At 41.2% G+C, this 16,959-nt stretch overlaps 2 protein-coding genes across 7 annotated transcripts; both read left to right on the top strand.

Annotated features, from left to right (window-relative positions):
* The first annotated feature begins 365 nt into the window (after positions 1-365).
* Positions 366-4,881, top strand: LOC117965952 (acidic mammalian chitinase-like). The gene is made up of 11 exons (XM_034911091.2): positions 366-511; positions 757-786; positions 1,119-1,323; positions 1,614-1,670; positions 1,922-2,087; positions 2,186-2,310; positions 2,824-2,947; positions 3,266-3,448; positions 3,541-3,657; positions 3,978-4,110; positions 4,414-4,881. Exons 1-11 carry the CDS (start codon positions 487-489, stop codon positions 4,668-4,670), a joined length of 1,422 nt encoding a protein of 473 aa, XP_034766982.1. The 5' UTR covers positions 366-486; the 3' UTR covers positions 4,671-4,881.
* Positions 4,882-6,600: 1,719 nt separating this feature from the next.
* Positions 6,601-16,682, top strand: LOC131696622 (zinc finger CCCH domain-containing protein 11A-like). Of its 6 annotated transcripts, none has more exons than XM_059004654.1 (18): positions 6,601-6,729; positions 8,149-8,211; positions 8,578-8,789; positions 8,960-9,079; positions 9,321-9,444; positions 9,531-9,722; positions 10,127-10,243; positions 10,367-10,447; positions 10,633-10,746; positions 10,922-11,023; positions 11,314-11,418; positions 11,565-11,624; positions 11,750-12,238; positions 12,516-12,595; positions 12,701-13,436; positions 13,539-13,711; positions 13,904-14,076; positions 14,420-16,682. In XM_059004654.1, the coding sequence occupies exons 3-18, from the start codon at positions 8,736-8,738 to the stop codon at positions 14,658-14,660; spliced, it is 2,961 nt and encodes a 986-aa protein (XP_058860637.1). In that variant the 5' UTR covers positions 6,601-6,729; positions 8,149-8,211; positions 8,578-8,735; the 3' UTR covers positions 14,661-16,682. The 6 variants fall into 6 exon arrangements, with proteins under 6 accessions (XP_058860637.1, XP_058860633.1, XP_058860638.1 ...); XM_059004651.1 differs by having other exon boundaries at positions 6,606-6,729; positions 7,692-8,211; XM_059004652.1 differs by having other exon boundaries at positions 6,606-6,729; positions 7,875-8,211.
* The last annotated feature ends 277 nt before the right edge of the window (positions 16,683-16,959 follow it).

Below are 16,959 nucleotides of genomic sequence, written 5' to 3' on the forward strand. Positions count from 1 at the left end.
AGCTATTTGGTTTATTTTGAAACTATTAATAAAAAAGTATTTGTGCAGACAGATTGGCAATGCAAATCCTTCGTCTGAGTTTTAAGAAACAATTTTGAATATACTACTTCATTCAGGCTTTTTAAAATTCCTATACACCTAATTAACTAATATTAGCACCCATTGCTACTTAGGAAGGGATTAAAAGTTTGGGAAAATCAGCCCTAGTCGCTTAATATTTAAAGGCAGAGAGTTTCTGTTTTCTGTATGTGATTCATCTGCTTGAGAAGAAAGAGGAAGGCGAATCACAGGGCAGACGGACGTGGGAGATAGTCTTGCTTCATTCAGTTGTTTTGCAATAATTGTGTCTTTGTTTATTACTGTAGTAGCTGAAGGGTATAAAAAGAAGAACTCAGTCGAGCCAACTCCCAGGGACAGGGCAGGAAGAAGCAGCTCTGCATAGTTTGCTTTGGTTCTTTGTGTGACAGGGGTTGCTGCAGAGACAAAATGACACGGCTCACTATTTTAGCAGGTAAGTTCTATTTATAGTGCAACCTGAAGACTGAGAGAGAGAGAGAGAGAGAGAGCGAGAGAGAGAGAGAGAGAGAGAGAGAGAGAGAGAGAGAGAGAGACAGAAAGAAAGAAAGAAAAAGAAAGAAAGACCACAATTTTAGTCGTGCACCACGACAGGTTTTCTGTTTTCTCTACTTCCTTACTGGCAGTATTTTATCATGTGCTTTGAGTTTATAATTAAATCCTCATCTGTCTCCTGAACAGGTTTGGGCCTGCTGATGTTCCTCCAAGTTGGTAAGTACTGTTGGACTATTATGAGTTTTAAACAGAGGAGATAAACAAGCTGTTAAACTGAGTCATTTGTTTCTGTAAGAATTTACAGTTTCAAATCAAGCTCTTTTAATGTGCAGCTTAGTAGTGCGTAACACAATTTTTAAATAGCGGTATCATACATCTGCATTTACGTTGTAATAGGAACTATATAAAAACGTGTAGTCCATTTACAAAGCACAAATATGCTCTAACTACATGTCAATACAGTGTTATTAATTGTGTTATTAATTGTTACCCAGTTTGTATTTTTCTAATGACGCCAGGAGTTTAAGCTGCTGTGTGGTTGTGTTTAGGTTCTGCCTTCAAGCTGGTGTGCTACTTTACTAACTGGTCCCAGTATAGACCTGGTGTTGGGAAATACATGCCCAACAATGTTGACCCTTACCTGTGTACTCATCTGATCTACGCCTTCTCCGTCCTGAACCATGCCAACGAGCTTGTCACCTACGAGTGGAACGATGAGACGCTGTACCAGAGCTTCAACGGCATCAAAAACAGGTGTGTGGATCTGGGATTCCACTTAGTCACTGGTACTTGGGTATCCGGTAGTATGTCTTAGGATTGTAGCACTGTAGGGTCACGCAAACCCTACACTGCACAGGCAGTGCCAGATGGAGGTCAAGTTCAGGACTCATGAAGATTCACTCATGCTGTGATGTAATGCAGGTTAAGCAATATTTGCAACTGTATTTTTGTACCAATGCACACCTTATCACAAGCAAATTGCATAGATCCACTCCTGATCCCACTAATGGACACTGACAGGTTGCTTTTCTTTCTTTCCATAGAAACCCTCAGTTGAAGACTCTGCTGGCTGTTGGAGGTTGGAACTTTGGAACAAGCCAGTAAGTAGTACCTTTATATCACATGACAGTGATTTATACAGCTAATAAACTCATCACAAACCCCATTAAACCATTGTTTAAGACTTGTAGTCTAAACATGATAGAACACTGTTTAAAAAAAGAATGGTTGCATGAAAAATTAAAACATAATTCCCATCTAAATCCTGCAATCTGATACTCTGATTTAAAATAGTTGCAAAAATCAATCTATGCTTATTGCTTCACGATAAACCCTTCCCTCTCTGTTCCAGGTTCAGCATCATGTGTTCCTCTAAAGCGAACCGCAACAGATTTATCCAGTCGTCCATCAAGTTCCTGCGGACGCACGGCTTTGACGGGCTTGACCTGGACTGGGAGTACCCCGGAGCAAGAGGCAGCCCCCCAGAGGACAAGCAGCGCTTCACTTTGCTGGTCAAAGTGAGACGCCACAGTGGCCTTCCCCGTGTTATTTTAATTCAATCCATCTCTCTGTATACAAGTCCCTGATTGGCCCATCTTTCTCTTTCTTTCTGCAGGAACTGCTGGAGGCATTTGAAGACGAGTCAAACTCAACCAGGAGACCCAGGCTCCTGCTCACAGCAGCAGTGGCTGCTGGCAAGGAGAACGTTGACAACGGCTATGAGATTGCTGAGATCTCAAAGTGAGTTATGGACGTTTGGGTCATTGGGGAGGTACAGTAGGAAAGTAATTAACCTATTTCATTTGGCAACTTTTGGTCTAGCTCAATGACTTTTGACTACAATCTAAACCTTGCAAGGGTGCCAGACTGTAATCTCAAGAGTTTCAGAATCTAAAAGTAATATTACAAATCAGCACTATTAAGTAACTCCTCCTCCTCCTCCTCCTCCTGCTACTACTACTACTACCACCCAAGTCATTCCCAATAGATCAGATTCCTGGCTTGTTCCAGTGCCGGCATGGTGTAATTCATCCATTTGAGAATTATGACATAAATGATCATTAATGTTCATGAAGATTTCATAGACATTCATGGTTAATCCCTTAACATGTCATCTGTGTATTTCCATCAGAACTTTTTTACCTGAAGTCCTTATTAAGGACACATTTTGGGGCTTGAAAACATAAACTGCTGGAGATCCATACCTGTAAGCAAGTGGCTGTGTACTGTATGTAAAATATATTGTATCTGCAGGTACCTGGACTTTATCAACATCATGACGTACGATTTCCATGGAGCCTGGGAATCCTTCACAGGGCACAACAGCCCCCTGTACCGTGGATCCACTGATCAAGGGCAACTGATCAACTTCAATACTGTAAGAATACAGGCACATCATAAGACATACTGTGCAACACAACAGCAGTCACATCTTTGACCGTTGATTCCTGATATGATAATTATCACACAGTTCATAAAAATATAATAAAAGCACGTCTCTAATCTAAGTGATTCCCGACATTATCATAAAAAAGAATGTGCAAGGTATTCTTGAGTTAAACAGTAGATAGCTAGGATCTGACCCACATTTGTTCACCTACACATAAGTGTATTTTTGCAGTTTATAGTCACATGATGAAATACTGGGCCCAGTTCTGCCCTCTCTTTCTCACCCTCTCTCTCCCCATTCCCACAGGACTCTGCTATGAAGTACTGGCATGACCAGGGAGCTCCACTGGAGAAGCTAATGATGGGATTCGCCACGTACGGACGCACGTTCCGCCTGTCCTCTGGTCAGTCCGGTGTGGGAGCTCCCGCCAATGGGGCCGCCATGGCAGGACAGTACACGCGCGAGGCAGGCTTCTGGTCTTACTATGAGGTGAGCCGCAGACTCCACTCTGAACCAAGTCTGTTTAACCTAGTTTCACTGTCAAGTCCTTCTACTTGAATGCTTACCTCTGTCTCTTCCAGATCTGTACCTTCCTGCAAGGAACCTCCATCCAGTGGATCACAGACCAGAAAGTGCCCTATGCCACCAAGGCAAATGAGTGGGTGGGCTTTGACACTGTTGAAAGCTATGAAACTAAGGTATTTCTTCCATAACGTTAACATATTTATTTATCAGATATCACAGGAATAGCAATCTTTCCATCACTCAATACAGGAGGGAGGAGAGGGTTGTTACGTTTTTTAACTAGTATGCCGATTCCTGATTTCTCAGTCATCAATGAAAATGATTAGAAATGCTGATTTTACAGTCAGTTCTCTGGGGGAAGAAAGCAAACAAAGCTGAGTTCTGCCCTTTAGGGGCTTTCGATTGGCTGGCATTATAAAACAAATTCTCTTGATCCCCAATAGTGACAGACAGCTCTTTTTACACACTGCTTTTAAACCTAACCTTTGTGCAGGTGCGATATCTGAAGGACAACAAGTTTGGAGGGGCCTTCGTGTGGGCTCTTGACCTGGACGATTTCACTGGACAGTTCTGCAGACAGGGCCGTTATCCTCTTATCACCAAGCTCCGTACCCTGCTGGATATAGGTAAATCCACCAGGTGTCAGAAAATGCACTTTATAAATAGAACGGGCAGTGTTGTGTGATGCAGTGCCATTGCGGATTCTGTCCGGTCGGTGAGATGAGAGGAGGTTAAAAGCACTACAATCACGAATGCAGAGGAGCTTGGTTCTTTTGCATTGTGGTTTTTCAATGCTAGATCTCTCAACATACATTTTAATATTTTAATAATATCCAACAGAGAGGCTGTAGAATATGGATATGTGATAGACATATAGTGAATAGCCATTAATAAAGGAACTAACAATCATATGATTTTCTTTTTTTTAGAAATACCCCCCCTGCTCCCCACGACCAACCCCCCTCCCGGCCAATCTACAGCCAAACCCACCACCACCACCACCAAACCCACCACCACCACCACCAGTGGCGGCAGTGGTTTCTGTGCCGGCAAACCTGACGGCCTGTATGTCAACAGCTTGGACCGCAACTCATTCTACAATTGTGACCGAGGGGTGACCCACCTCCAGAGGTGCCACACCGGGCTGGTTTTCAACGATAGGTGCAAGTGCTGTGACTGGCCATAAAACGTGGTTGTCAAGCATGGACCATCAAATGAATCTGCATGACAATGCCAAACCTGATCAATGTGTACACAGTGTTTGTATCTGATCAAAAGCAAGCATCTGAAGACACCTGTTTTTTTTGGTTTTTTTTTTTAATAAATCTGCACGAATCAAAATGCCTTCTTCATATTAAGGCAGGTGACAGTGCCTGAATAAAGATTTGAATATATGATTTATTTGTGCGTGTGTTTTATTGTGTTTTTTTAGTGCAGTATTTATTAAATGTGTAAGTTTCCCTTTCGATTATTTGGCTTTTCTAACATTTACATCTCTTAGTGTTTTATGTATGCGTGTATTTTAGACAATGCAGATAAAACAGGCTGCTGTTGTTTCCTGGTTTCTAATTGCTTCCTGTGTAGTAGTTCTAGCTCACTCCAGTGGTCTAGCTGCAATGCGACTGTAACAGGCGGTGTTGTGTGATACACTGCCATTACCGATTCTGTCCTGTCCCCTGTCGGTGAGATGAGGTGAGGTTAAAAGCTTTAAAACCATGAATGCATGTAAGCCTGGCTCTTTTGCATTGTGGTTTAGACATTCGCTTGTAGTGCGCAGTGTCGCCGGTTCATGCCCAGCTTCCACCCTGTTACACCACTATGTAACCTACAAGTAGCAGCAGGATTCTTTATAATGCTGTATTTGAAATATTTGCATATCTGTCTAAACAAGTGACGCACAAGGAAATAAGCACAAGGAAATGGGGACCAGTGATGATGTTAATAAGGTTAATAAGAGGAAGGGAAAGGGATTTTAAAACACTAGTTAACAGTCCTTTAACACCTGCCCTGTACAACACAGAAAGCAACTGGAGACACCTTTCAGTTATGTTTGGGTTTAGCCTGCTATTTTTACAGCAGTGCATAGTGACACCCAGTGGCATGTGTTGTAATTGCGATTTTCTATTGCACATACTGTATCTTAAAGACATAATAACCATGCCTTTAAAAAAACATTTTCAATAGCATAACAATTTGTAACTTTCTCATATGTCCTTTATAATTTGCAGTAGATCATTTCATTTATTTATTTGACAGGGACAATGTACAATTTTTTACATTTATGACATGTCATAAAATTTATTGCACCCAGATTTAGCTATGAGCTCATTTTCGTTGGCAGTCCCTGGGCAGGTGTAGAGAAAGGAAGAAAATAAATAAAAACACAAAAACGGAAAAAGAAAATAATACAAATAAAGTAACATTTACAGAAGGGAGCAATTTGCAATATACAGTTTAAATAACTTAAGTTATCTCCTCAAACATAATGCAATTTTCCAGAGTCTTTATCCCACCAGGGGCGCTGGAGCCAAGGGCTCCACATCGTTGTCTCACACTAGAAACGTGCACTCGTACTGCACGCAGATTATTATTGATATGATCAGTTAGAAGGAATTACCTATATAATAAATCCTTAGATATAGCTACCTGTACAACAAGCTACCTGCGTCACATAAGAACATAAGAACATAAGAAAGTTTACAAACGAGAGGAGGCCATTCAGCCCATCTTGCTCGTTTGGTTGTTAGTAGCTTATTGATCCCAGAATCTCATCAAGCAGCTTCTTGAAGGATCCCAGGGTGTCAGCTTCAACAACATTACTGGGGAGTTGGTTCCAGACCCTCACAATTCTCTGTGTAAAAAAGTGCCTCCTATTTTCTGTTCTGTTCTGTCACCTACCAGCCCTGACCACTGCCCCCTGCCCCCGTGCACGCTACAATATGATGAGAAATAACTATATAGATATATCAAGGTAGAGAGCGCTCATCTTCTCCATTTAGATGGCATGCGCCAACAACCCCTAAAAAGAAAACAAAGAAGAGCCCTTAAAATGAATTATGCATCCATATTGACTCCTGGCAAATAACAATCAATTGCCATGTTTGTTACTGGCAGCAAAATAACCCAGTCGCCATCTTGGCTCCTGGCAGTTTCGTGGAAGAAGAGGCTGAGACAGGAGACGTTGGGAGAGCAGCTTGTTCTCGTGAAAGGGAACAAATATAAAAATAGTTTTTAAAATATTCCGGGTAACTGAATTGTTATTTAACTAAATTGTGCGGTTAATTGTGTATGTTTCGGGGGGTGGGGTGTTATTTACAGACTCTTCTAAGATTTTAAGCTGTTTTGTCTCGTATTTAGGCCGGAAGGCCTCTCTGAATACAGCGTTTAAGAAAAATAACGAAAAAGGCCCTAGTTTTTGATATTGTTCGTACAATGATTCAAATGGTTCCTTAAAAGAAATCGAAATAGTACGTTTTTCTTTTTTGTATTTTAATTGAAACATTTTGATTATCGAATCTGGAAAATTCTGTGTTTGTTTGGAATGGGAAAGGAAGTGATACAAAACAAACAGCAAATTATAGATATAGTGTAAAAATAAATAACAGAAAGAAACAGCATGATTATATGAAGTTATGCAACATTGTCAAACTGCGTTTACCGTGTAAGTGTTAAATCTTAGTTGTACTGTGCCGTGTATAGTTACGTAACTTGATTCTGTTTTTTTCCTCTGACACTAATACATGGCGCTTTTCTTACTAAAATGAAATCGAATAAAACACAATATTTCTACATAAAGTAATGAAGACTGTTTGAAATTCTAGACCCCAGTCGTACTACGTCAAAAATGAGAAACAAATTAGAAAGTGATTGTGATTTTTTCTGTAGTACCTGCACATTTTGTGGAAAAGCGTGTACTCCACTTTGTTGTACAAAAAGTCAGTTTTCTTGTTGCAGGGTCCTATTTTTTAGTATCGGGGAAGGTCCAGGGTAGAAAAAAAAATGAGTATTGCTACAATGCAGTGAATAACTTCATTGGATTTTGGTTCATGCAGCTGATTTAAGGCATGTAAAACACAGGGTTTATAAAATGTCTGTTAAATGGTTTCATTCGATGCCAGTGCCAATTAAATAAGTGCGCAAAGCAGTTACTAACACTGTCTAACCACAAATGTTAAGAATGGGGGAGTGTGTTTTGTTTTTTCATCAGGTAAAAGAAGGAAGCCCTCCTAGAAGATGACTGGATTGGGATCACAGTGAATCATTAAAAAAAAAAAAAAAAAAAATTAAGAAAAAAAAATATCAGTATTGGTCTTCACGACGTCTGATCTGTCTGTTTTCCGGTTGCTATTAAAACTCAGCAACTCCCCTCCCCTATTTCTCTGTATCACAGCCCTTCAATGAACTCTGTAGCGGAAGATTTATAATTTTTTGTCCATCCCATTTTACTCGGCTGTCTGCTGCAGTCCCACCCAAAGCACAGGAGAGGAATCCCCCCAAAAGGACTTGTTCCCTCCATTACTTGTGATTTGCGGGCAGCGTAGAGTTGCGGGCACCAGAAGGCTGTTGATGAATTGAGTCTTCAAAGCTGTGTGACGGAGAGGGGGAGTAAACAAGAGTTTCTCAGGCCTCTTTAAGTATAACTCATGGAGTGAGTGTTCCTTCAGGCCCTGCAGGAGAAGCTGAGTGAAAGTGGGTGAAGAAGGAACAGACCCACTGAACAGCACCAGGTACTGATTTACAGATTTTCACACAGTATTTCTTTAAACTGTACGTTTGTCCTTCTGAGGTCAGAGCTGGATCAGGTGTCGGAGCTTCAAACTTGCACCCAGTCCTGGGTGTCAGAACTAATAATCTATCTAAACATGGTAATGTTTTTTTTTCCCCAAAAGCACAATTAGCAGGAGTCTGATTGCTGTAATTTAATCATTGATTAGCACAGGTAAACATCAATAGGTGTGTGGTCTTTAAAGAATTTACTTTATGTAAATCCTAAGATTAGTGAGGTAACCTAGGGTCACCTGAGGTGCTGTAACCCGACTATCTTTGTAAATGGCACAGTATGGTAATGTACTTCCCTCTTTGATTGTGCACAGAGAAGAGTCCTTTGGTCCGGTCTGAAGCGAAGGGATCCAAGAAGAGGCTTTTTCAGTTGATCCTGATCATCAGAAGAAAGACAGACCTACGTTGACGACAGCAGTTGCTCCTATACCTATCGGCTTTTCTGCCTCATCTGTAGAGACAAATCATCAGAATGTCCAGCCAAGGAGATGACTGCTATTTCTTTTTCTACTCCACCTGTTCCAAGGTAAGGGCTTGACAATCAGTTTGCATTCTAAATGAGGAGGATTAACAGGTTTTTTTTTTTTTTTTTAATGTGTTTGTTCAAGTCTTTACAAACCAATAGAAGGTGTGCGCCAGTATTGGTGCACTGTGTGTGATGTAGTGGTTTGTTAACACCCTGCCTGGTCTCACTAGGGTGACAGCTGTCCGTTTCGTCACTGCGAAGCAGCTCTGGGCAGTGAAACAGTCTGCAACCTCTGGCAGGAGGAACGTTGCTTCCGGAAAGTGTGCAAGTTCCGCCACATGGAGATCGAGGTAAGTGTGAAATCAGCGCTCACAACCAAGTTTCTTCTCTGGTAGCATTGAAAAGAATATGTTACAGTTTGATCAGACCGCTCATCTTCTGCTGTTATCAATCAACAAAATTAGCAAAAAAAGCTTCTCAGACTTACCTAGTTTCTATACTTCTACTGGAAAGGTGGAACTGAAAAAGTTGCAGGCCCAGACAGAATTGCTGTTTTTGTTTTAATAATTTTTTTTTTTTTTAACCTTCAAGAAAAAGAGAAATGCAATTCCCTGCTACTGGGAGACCCAGCCTGCTGGATGCAGGAAGTTGAACTGCGCTTTTCACCATGAAAAATCACGCATAATCGATGGAGTTTTCATTCCGGCCAGTCAAAGTGAGCAACTTGCTTCTTATGAAAATTGCTTGTTGTTGTTGTTATTGTGTTCTGTAGAGGCTTACATTTAATTAACTTTCACACAGCTCCACTCATGAGAAAAGAAGTCAATGAGGAGCAGCCCCCAGAGCCTGTTCCCCCAACCCCTGCTCCCTCCAACCCCCCGAACCCCCAGCTCCGAGGGGTGATCAAGGCAGAGACTTTGGAGAACGTGCCCAGTCCCACCCACCCCCCTGTCGTTATTAATGCTGCAGACGATGAAGATGAGGACGATGATGGTACAACTTAAATTGTCTTGTACCTAACAAAAAACATTCCTTTCTAAAATTCCTGTTTCCTATGCAAATTATCATGGCACAGATTTACTGGAAGAAAAATTGCAGTTATATTTTTTAACCAAGACTAGTCTTGTAATATGAAAGGCTTAATATCGGCAAATATTTTATTTAAGATTTTTGAAGCGAAAAATAGACACTAGAAACAGTATTGTATTAAAGCTTTGTCTTCCAGAATCTTTACAGTAGCTAAGCAGAAGGAGGATAATTTAAAAAAAAAATAATAATAATAATAAAAATAAATAAATCATTGACTGATTTAATGATGCACTTTGAGTGAAAGTATATAAGAATACATTTAAATAAATTGTCTGACTGGGCTCACTTTGTATCCTCTGTTTCTGTAGATGAGGTCTCTGATGAAGGAGAGGATGGTAAAGCTGGGTTGGAGCCCTCTCCTGATGGTCTCCAGAATGGCCTGACGATCACTGGCACAAGAAAACACATCCCCATTCCTAACAAAGGCATGTGACTGCTGTTTCTACTGGTCACTCAAACTGGACCACCTGTTTTAAACATACTAAAAACTTTCACATTGTTTTCTTATGCAACCTTGTCATTCATTTTTTTTTTCTCCTGTTTTGTAGATGACTCATTAAACTTTGGGATAAAAACACTTGAAGAAATCCGACTGAGAAAGGCATTGAAAGCGAATTTAAGAAAATCTGGTAAATGTTCTTCCGCTATCGAAACTATTATCTATTTGTGTCTGCTAAAAGTGGGGTAGCCCAGGATGTCTTTGGAAATGAAAAGTTGCACCGCTCTCTGTGACTGTCACAGGGCACACATCTGTTTTTGAATAAGGTGTATTGTGTTTGAAAGCGTATGTTGACGTCTCATTGCTTTCCTGCAGGTAATTACTTAAGTGGTGTCGTTCCTCCAGCCGAGCAGAAGGGCAGGACAGGTCTGGAGAAGGAAATTGTGAGGTCTGTGGTGAGACCAGCCTTTCTGTCAACATCAAAGAAAGGTAAGATGGCATTCAGCATACCTCCTCTGTGAAATAAGGTCTATTAGAGCTCACTGAAGCATTCAATTAATGTATTTCCCGAAGCCCATTGTTTAGAGGATACAAGGAATATGAAGGATATGGGATGAAACTGTATTGCAGGATTCTTTCTGGAACTAACACTTGTTTTTTAAAGCAGTTGTCCCGGTCCATGGTGATGTTTTCATGAAACGCAACATAGCTGAAAGGCTGGGCAAACGAAAGGCAGAACTGGAGGGAGATGTACTTGTAAAAAAAGGTGAGGACCTTTGAAAGGTTCACTTAAGTTCCTGTTGAGTTTTAAAGTCGAAAGCAAGCTTTTTTTTTTACGTCACCCCAAGTCTCCTTGAATCAATCCAGACGTGATATTAAATTACAGTAAAATGAACGCAAACAAGCTAGATTTTGGAGGCAAAGTCTTCATTCAAGTGGGCTACACTAAAGATGCTGTTGACAATTTGATCTCTAATATACTGAGACAGGTTGTTTTTGTATGAAGATAACAAGTTAAGACATAAATGTTTGACTTCTCTTACTTTTCTATTAAAGTATTTCCAGTTGAGAGCAACCTTTCCGTGAAGCGCTGTCTTGCTGAGAGGCTAGGCAGGAAAGTGGATTCTCCAGAGGAATGTGCAGATGTCATCCCCAATAAAGGTACACATTTATCACTTAAGTTTCTAAGTGTGTGACTGTAGTGTAGTCTTGCAGTGCACTGTAAGAAAAAAATAAATAAAATGCAGTTCCAATTTACTTTTATAAAAACTAAACATTTATTTATTTATTTATTTTTTTAATACAAGTTCCGAAGTCAATGAGGAAACGTCTGGGATTGCCTGTGGAGCAGCCAGATACTGAAACAGGTAAACTGGGCTAACTAATATTTTTATGCTTTTGTACCCCCTCTAACAAATGAAAACTAAAAAATATATAATTTTATTTAGGACAGCGATTTTTCTGATCACGTTGTGAATTTGTACCGTAACAGGGAACGACAATCAAGGAAAATGGTCTGGAGTGGTCCGCATCAAGACTCTTGAGGAGATCCGACTGGAGAAGGGGGTGAAGACGCAGGGAAAGAGGGAGCAGAACCACCCACAACAGGCCTCAGCCCGGACAGTGAGCCCAGTGAAGAAACCCAACAAACCCCTTGTGAATGTTCACATCAAAACCTCTGAAATCCAGAAGCAGGAACAGCTGGAGGAGCAGCAGAAAGCTGCCAGGAGCCCCCTCCCTGAGACGGCAGCAGCAGCCTCAGACACACCGAGAGAGAGGAAAGAGGCAGCACCAGGGAAAGGGCTGTCTGAGCCGGGGGAGGTCCGGGTGAAGACCCTGGAGGAGATCCGCAGAGAGAAGGCAGCTCGAATGCAGCAGAGAGCTGGGAAGGCAGAGAAGACTGAGAACAACCCTGGTGCTGGAGATCAGAGAGATGCCGCAGCCACAAGAAGACGGATCCTGCGTATTAACAAAGCAGCAGGTACATCAGCCAGTTTGTTTGATTTTCTGGATGTCTAGTATTTATGTAGTTTTGTCTAATGTACTTTTTTTATTTGTATGTTTTTGAAAGAAACAATAAAACAAAATGTATTATTTTGGTAATGTATCTGCTACCTGCCAAAATGTTGCCCTTGAAAAAGGGATGTTATGTCCCATATATATATATATATATATATGTACCAGAAACAGTATTCGTTAGAAACTTATTTTTTTTTTGTTTAGAGTTATTCTTGTTTAGTAAAACTTTCTTTTATTAGGAGCACTTGGTAAAAATGACAAAGTGGTAGAGTCCATGAAGGAGCCTGAAGAACCAGCCCCCGAACCCAGCACCTTGCAGGTAAGTGGGAGAACATGACCAATTGTCAATCATCATCACTTGTCAGAATATAATGGGTTGTAAATTTAGGTTCCGTTGTTGTAATTTTTTATTTCCTCTCAACAGACGATAACAACAACAAATGGGAGCAGCAGCGCCCCAGTGGAAAAAGTGTTGGTGAAGAGCTTTGAGGAGATCATGAGAGAGAAGCGACTTCGTAAACAGCAGGGAGACTCCTCACCAGCCTCCATCCAGCCAGACGGGACAACTCCTGCCCCTCTTAAACCAATAGAGGAGGCTCTAGCCGGCGTCAAACAGGGCCGGCTTTTACCAGCTCCTGCCCAACAAAGAGCAACACAGCCAGCCTCTGCCCAACCAAGAGAACGTGCTCCTGTCTTGCTTAAAAAAAGAGACCATGTCCCTGCCCGTGTCCAACAGAGAGCGACATCACCAGCTAGTGTCAAACAGTGTGACACAGATACTGTTCCTACCTCTGTCACGCAGAAAGAGACCACATCTGTCAAACAGGGACAGCTTTCCCAAACATCTGTCCAGCAGAAAGAGACATCGCCACTGTCTGTCCAACCAAGTAAGAAAGTTCCTGCCTCAAATAAAAAGAGAGCCACAGTTCCTGTCTCCTTTAAGATGACAGAGAAAGTCCTTGCTTCAGCTAAACAGCTTTCACCAGCCACTGCTGAAAAGAGAAAGGCTGTACTGGACCCTGTCATAAAAGAAAAAGCAGTACAGCCTCCAACAGGTCCAAAAGACAGTGCTTCACCAGTGGCCCCAGAGGAGCCCCAGCCTGATACAGTGCAGCAGGCAATGGCTGAGAAACCAGCTCTACAGGCACCTGAGCCAAAAGGTAATATTCTTTGGTTCTCTTGCATGGCCACTAGACCACACTGCCTCTCAATTTCTCCCTGTGTCTTAACTCTTTTCTCCCTCCTCTCTTCCTCCATTCCAGTGAGACCAAAGCTGAATGTGAAGCCATCGATGATGAAGCCAGCTTCCCCTGTGAGGCTGGGACAGAAACGCAAAGCGCCTGAGAGCCACCCGTCAGCTATAGCTGCTGTGAAACCCATGAACAGTGCCCCCTCTACAGAGGAAGAGCAGGAGCCTCCCCACAAGCAGTCTGAGGTGAGAAGGGCTGTCACTAACTTGTCTTGGCTTTCTGCCTAGATTTATCAATGAAAAATGACCCTACCTAATTTAGTAAAACTGCATGTCCTAATTCATATATTTTTATATTTTAAGACAGCAGAAATAGATTTGTTTAAAGCCGTAATTGGTTAGTTTTCATCTTTTTAAGTGTGTTGCTTTTTTTTCTAGACTGTTGCAAATTCAGATAAACCAGAGACATTGTCCAAAAAAGTCTGTCCTTCTGAGCCACACAAGAAAGCGGCAAATTCTCTGCAGAAATTCCCTCTAGCAGAGGCCGAAAGGACTCAACCAGCAGCAGAACAGGGTACCCCAGCGGAAGAGCCCCAGCGAGCTACAGAAAGGTAAACCAGAACTCTAGACTTCAGGCACAGTCCTGCAAAATTTACAACAGCTGTGCCTCTTCCTTCTTTCCCTAATCTGTGAAACAACCTGTGCTAATTTGCTACCTTTCATAATTCGATTCATAATTCATAAAACGATTCATAATTCATGTGTGCAAGTTAGATTGCAAAATCATGAAAGGAGTCCAGCTCTGCATACATCAGTATATGTCATCTGTCGACAGTATTACGTGTGCATTTTATCCAGTGTAATTGCTTGCAAATTAATTGAAAGTTCATACCACACTCTTGCTTGGTTTAGTAGAAACCACTCCTCAACTGTGTTTCCATTCTTCATTTCCAGCGTGGTGGTGGCCAGTCCCTCTGCCCACCCTCAGCGGCCTGCCTATCAGGCGAGGACTCGCAGGCTGAGCTCAGTGTCCTCGCGGGCCGGCACCTCCCTCAACAGCTCTGCCGCAGTGGACGACTTTGAGGAGTTGATGAAGGAGTTCTCTGATGACCGGCTGGAGGACGAGATCGAGCTGGACCCAGCCAAGGGGGAAGATGACCTGCTACTGGAGCTCTCTGAGATGATCGGCAGCTAGGGATCTCGTCTGGGAGGGAGGCTGTGAGGGGCTGACTGGGGGGGGTAGTGCACAGGGACCCAAAGGTCACTCTCAAAAAAAAAACAAAAAAAAAAAACAGTTTTTCTTTTATTCTTAAGATTCATGTTTGGAGGGGCTTTTGAGAATGCAGAGCTAGCGCCACATACTAAAAAAAAAAAAAAAAAAAGAAATCCATCATCATATGGGCTTTAAATAGCACCCATCAGCCTTTTTGAGGTCCTTGCACCTCTTGGGGCTTTACATTTGCTACAAATGCCCCCACAACCACCACTACTGCTCCTGCCTCCAGTGCTGTCACTACACCAGTCCCATTTTGAGACTTGTAATGAATGCAGAATGGTTACTACTTGGTTTAACCTCTTCACATGACTAGCAGTTTGCACTGCTGTAACTGGTGTAAGAGTGTCAGATTAGTATTCCTTGCACACTCAGGATCCCTAATCAAAGACAATGGGACAGCATTTGATTTATTTAATTTTGAGTAACTGTTTCCCAATTTATAACTGTCTTTTTCCAGCGAGTTGTTATATAGTATGGTCCCAGTTTCTGTGCATTTAGCTGTTAAATGTTTGAGACTTTTACAACCTGTTCCCAAAGGGAATTCTAATTGCATATTACTTTTTTGTACGTGTTTCACTGTTCAGAAAGATAAATTCCCCAGAAACCTAAAGAAAATACCGACCAATGTTTTTATATTTCTTTTTCGTCTGCAAAAAGGACAATTTTTTCATGTGCAATCGTTCATTAGAAGTCACCGACTGTTCCACCCGACCAGAAAAAAAAAAATCTAAAACAGGCTTCAACATACAGCTCTACAAGACAACTCACAAATAAACTGCCTAGCTGCATTGTGCCCCTGCACTGAAACTATTGTATACCCAAACAAGTAGTGGTTGTCCTTCATAGCCATGGCACATTTTTTTTTCTTTGGAATAGATTTTTGCCCTTTAGAGTTAACAGCTTAAATGCGAGAATTTTAGCAGCAGTCATGTCGGCAAGCAGCCAAGGAAGGAAGGACTGATTCAAGCACGTGTCCAGCACTTAACACTTTCCTCATTAATAATTTAAGAGGGGATTGTCTTGTCAAAAGCAAGAAAGAAAAGACTTTTAAAACCGTAGAGAGAATAAATAACTTGCTGCATAATCCTTAAATTTAGTATGATCTGATCCCTAAAGAGTCCAGTTTTGTATCATGTGCTGTTTAAGTTTTCTTCTTTTCTTTTTTTTAACTGTGATTGGGGTTTGACTTGAGACGCTGCTGTAAGATGCCTCTTGTCAGACAAAAGGTTGTAAATTGAGTTTAAACTTTGAAATTAGTCCAGAAAGTTAATGTTGCATCCATTTTAATGTGAGCCCCATTTACTGTCAGTTTGTGAGACCAGGCTGGACAAACTGGCCACTATCTATCCAGATGTATTACGTAGAGTGGCAGGGTTGTGTCTCCCCAGTTTCTATTCACTATAATTTGGTTCTTTAGATACCAAATGTAAGTTCCTGTCCTTTTTCAAAAAAGAATAGACTTTTATTTAAACTAATAATGAAATGTTTTTTATGTGTATTTGAGACAAATTCTTTTTTTTTTCAGTCCTATCAAGTTGTTTCAAAGAAAAGGATGAGCTTCTCAGGGATTACTTGTTTCCAGTCTGTAATTTTTGTGATAGGATCCTAAGATTCTACCAGATTCACATCAGCAGAATACCTTTGTGTGTATTGTAAAAAGTGGTAACCTGCTTTCAGATACTGAAGCAAATTTGTAGGACTGACCTTGTTTTAATGGTAAAACCGCTGTTACTTATTTTAGCTTTAACCCAACCCCTGTTCAGTTGAAAACCAAAAGCAGCATCTACATTTCAGTTGTCTGTTTGTTGCTTGTAGGGTGTAGGACATTTCCATTGTGCTTCATCTGAATTGTATCATTTTTTATTGTTTTCATTTCAAATGTTTGTATGCTACCATTTAAAAAGTTGTAAATAAAAAGTTGTATTCTGCTTTTTTTTTAAATCATGTTTTCTGTTTCTGTTTTTTCAAGCCAGCACAAAGGTGTTTTCTGTTACACAAATTCTACCTATTAGCCTGTCCTCCTGCACTCTACTAAATCTTAAGGTTGATTCTTGAAAGTGATGGCAGCTGTGTAAGGAAGTTTGATAACTTCTTAGACTGCCAAGTTGAACAGCATTGTTACCTAAGGCTCATACTTGAGCTGTACACAAAGCTTGGACAAAACTAGTCTTCCATGTACTAAATTTAACATAGTCGTATCTCGGATAGGTGGCTCTGA

The sequence above is a fragment of the Acipenser ruthenus genome, chromosome 30, assembly GCF_902713425.1.
Source record: "Acipenser ruthenus chromosome 30, fAciRut3.2 maternal haplotype, whole genome shotgun sequence".
NCBI lineage: Eukaryota > Metazoa > Chordata > Actinopteri > Acipenseriformes > Acipenseridae > Acipenser > Acipenser ruthenus.

What these genes read in the sequence shown, in the direction of transcription:
- LOC117965952 (XM_034911091.2), top strand. Translation starts at nt 487, where the DNA reads ATGACACGGCTCACTATTTTAGCAG. An exon ending in GCTTCACTTTGCTGGTCAAA is followed by an intron (nt 2,088 to 2,185) that starts GTGAGACGCCAC and finishes TTCTTTCTGCAG; the next exon opens with GAACTGCTGGAGGCATTTGA. An exon ending in TTGAAAGCTATGAAACTAAG is followed by an intron (nt 3,658 to 3,977) that starts GTATTTCTTCCA and finishes ACCTTTGTGCAG; the next exon opens with GTGCGATATCTGAAGGACAA.
- LOC131696622 (XM_059004654.1), top strand. Translation starts at nt 8,736, where the DNA reads ATGTCCAGCCAAGGAGATGACTGCTATTTCTTTTTCTACTCCACCTGT. An exon ending in TTTCATTCCGGCCAGTCAAA is followed by an intron (nt 9,445 to 9,530) that starts GTGAGCAACTTG and finishes ACTTTCACACAG; the next exon opens with CTCCACTCATGAGAAAAGAA. An exon ending in CCGAACCCAGCACCTTGCAG is followed by an intron (nt 12,596 to 12,700) that starts GTAAGTGGGAGA and finishes TCCTCTCAACAG; the next exon opens with ACGATAACAACAACAAATGG.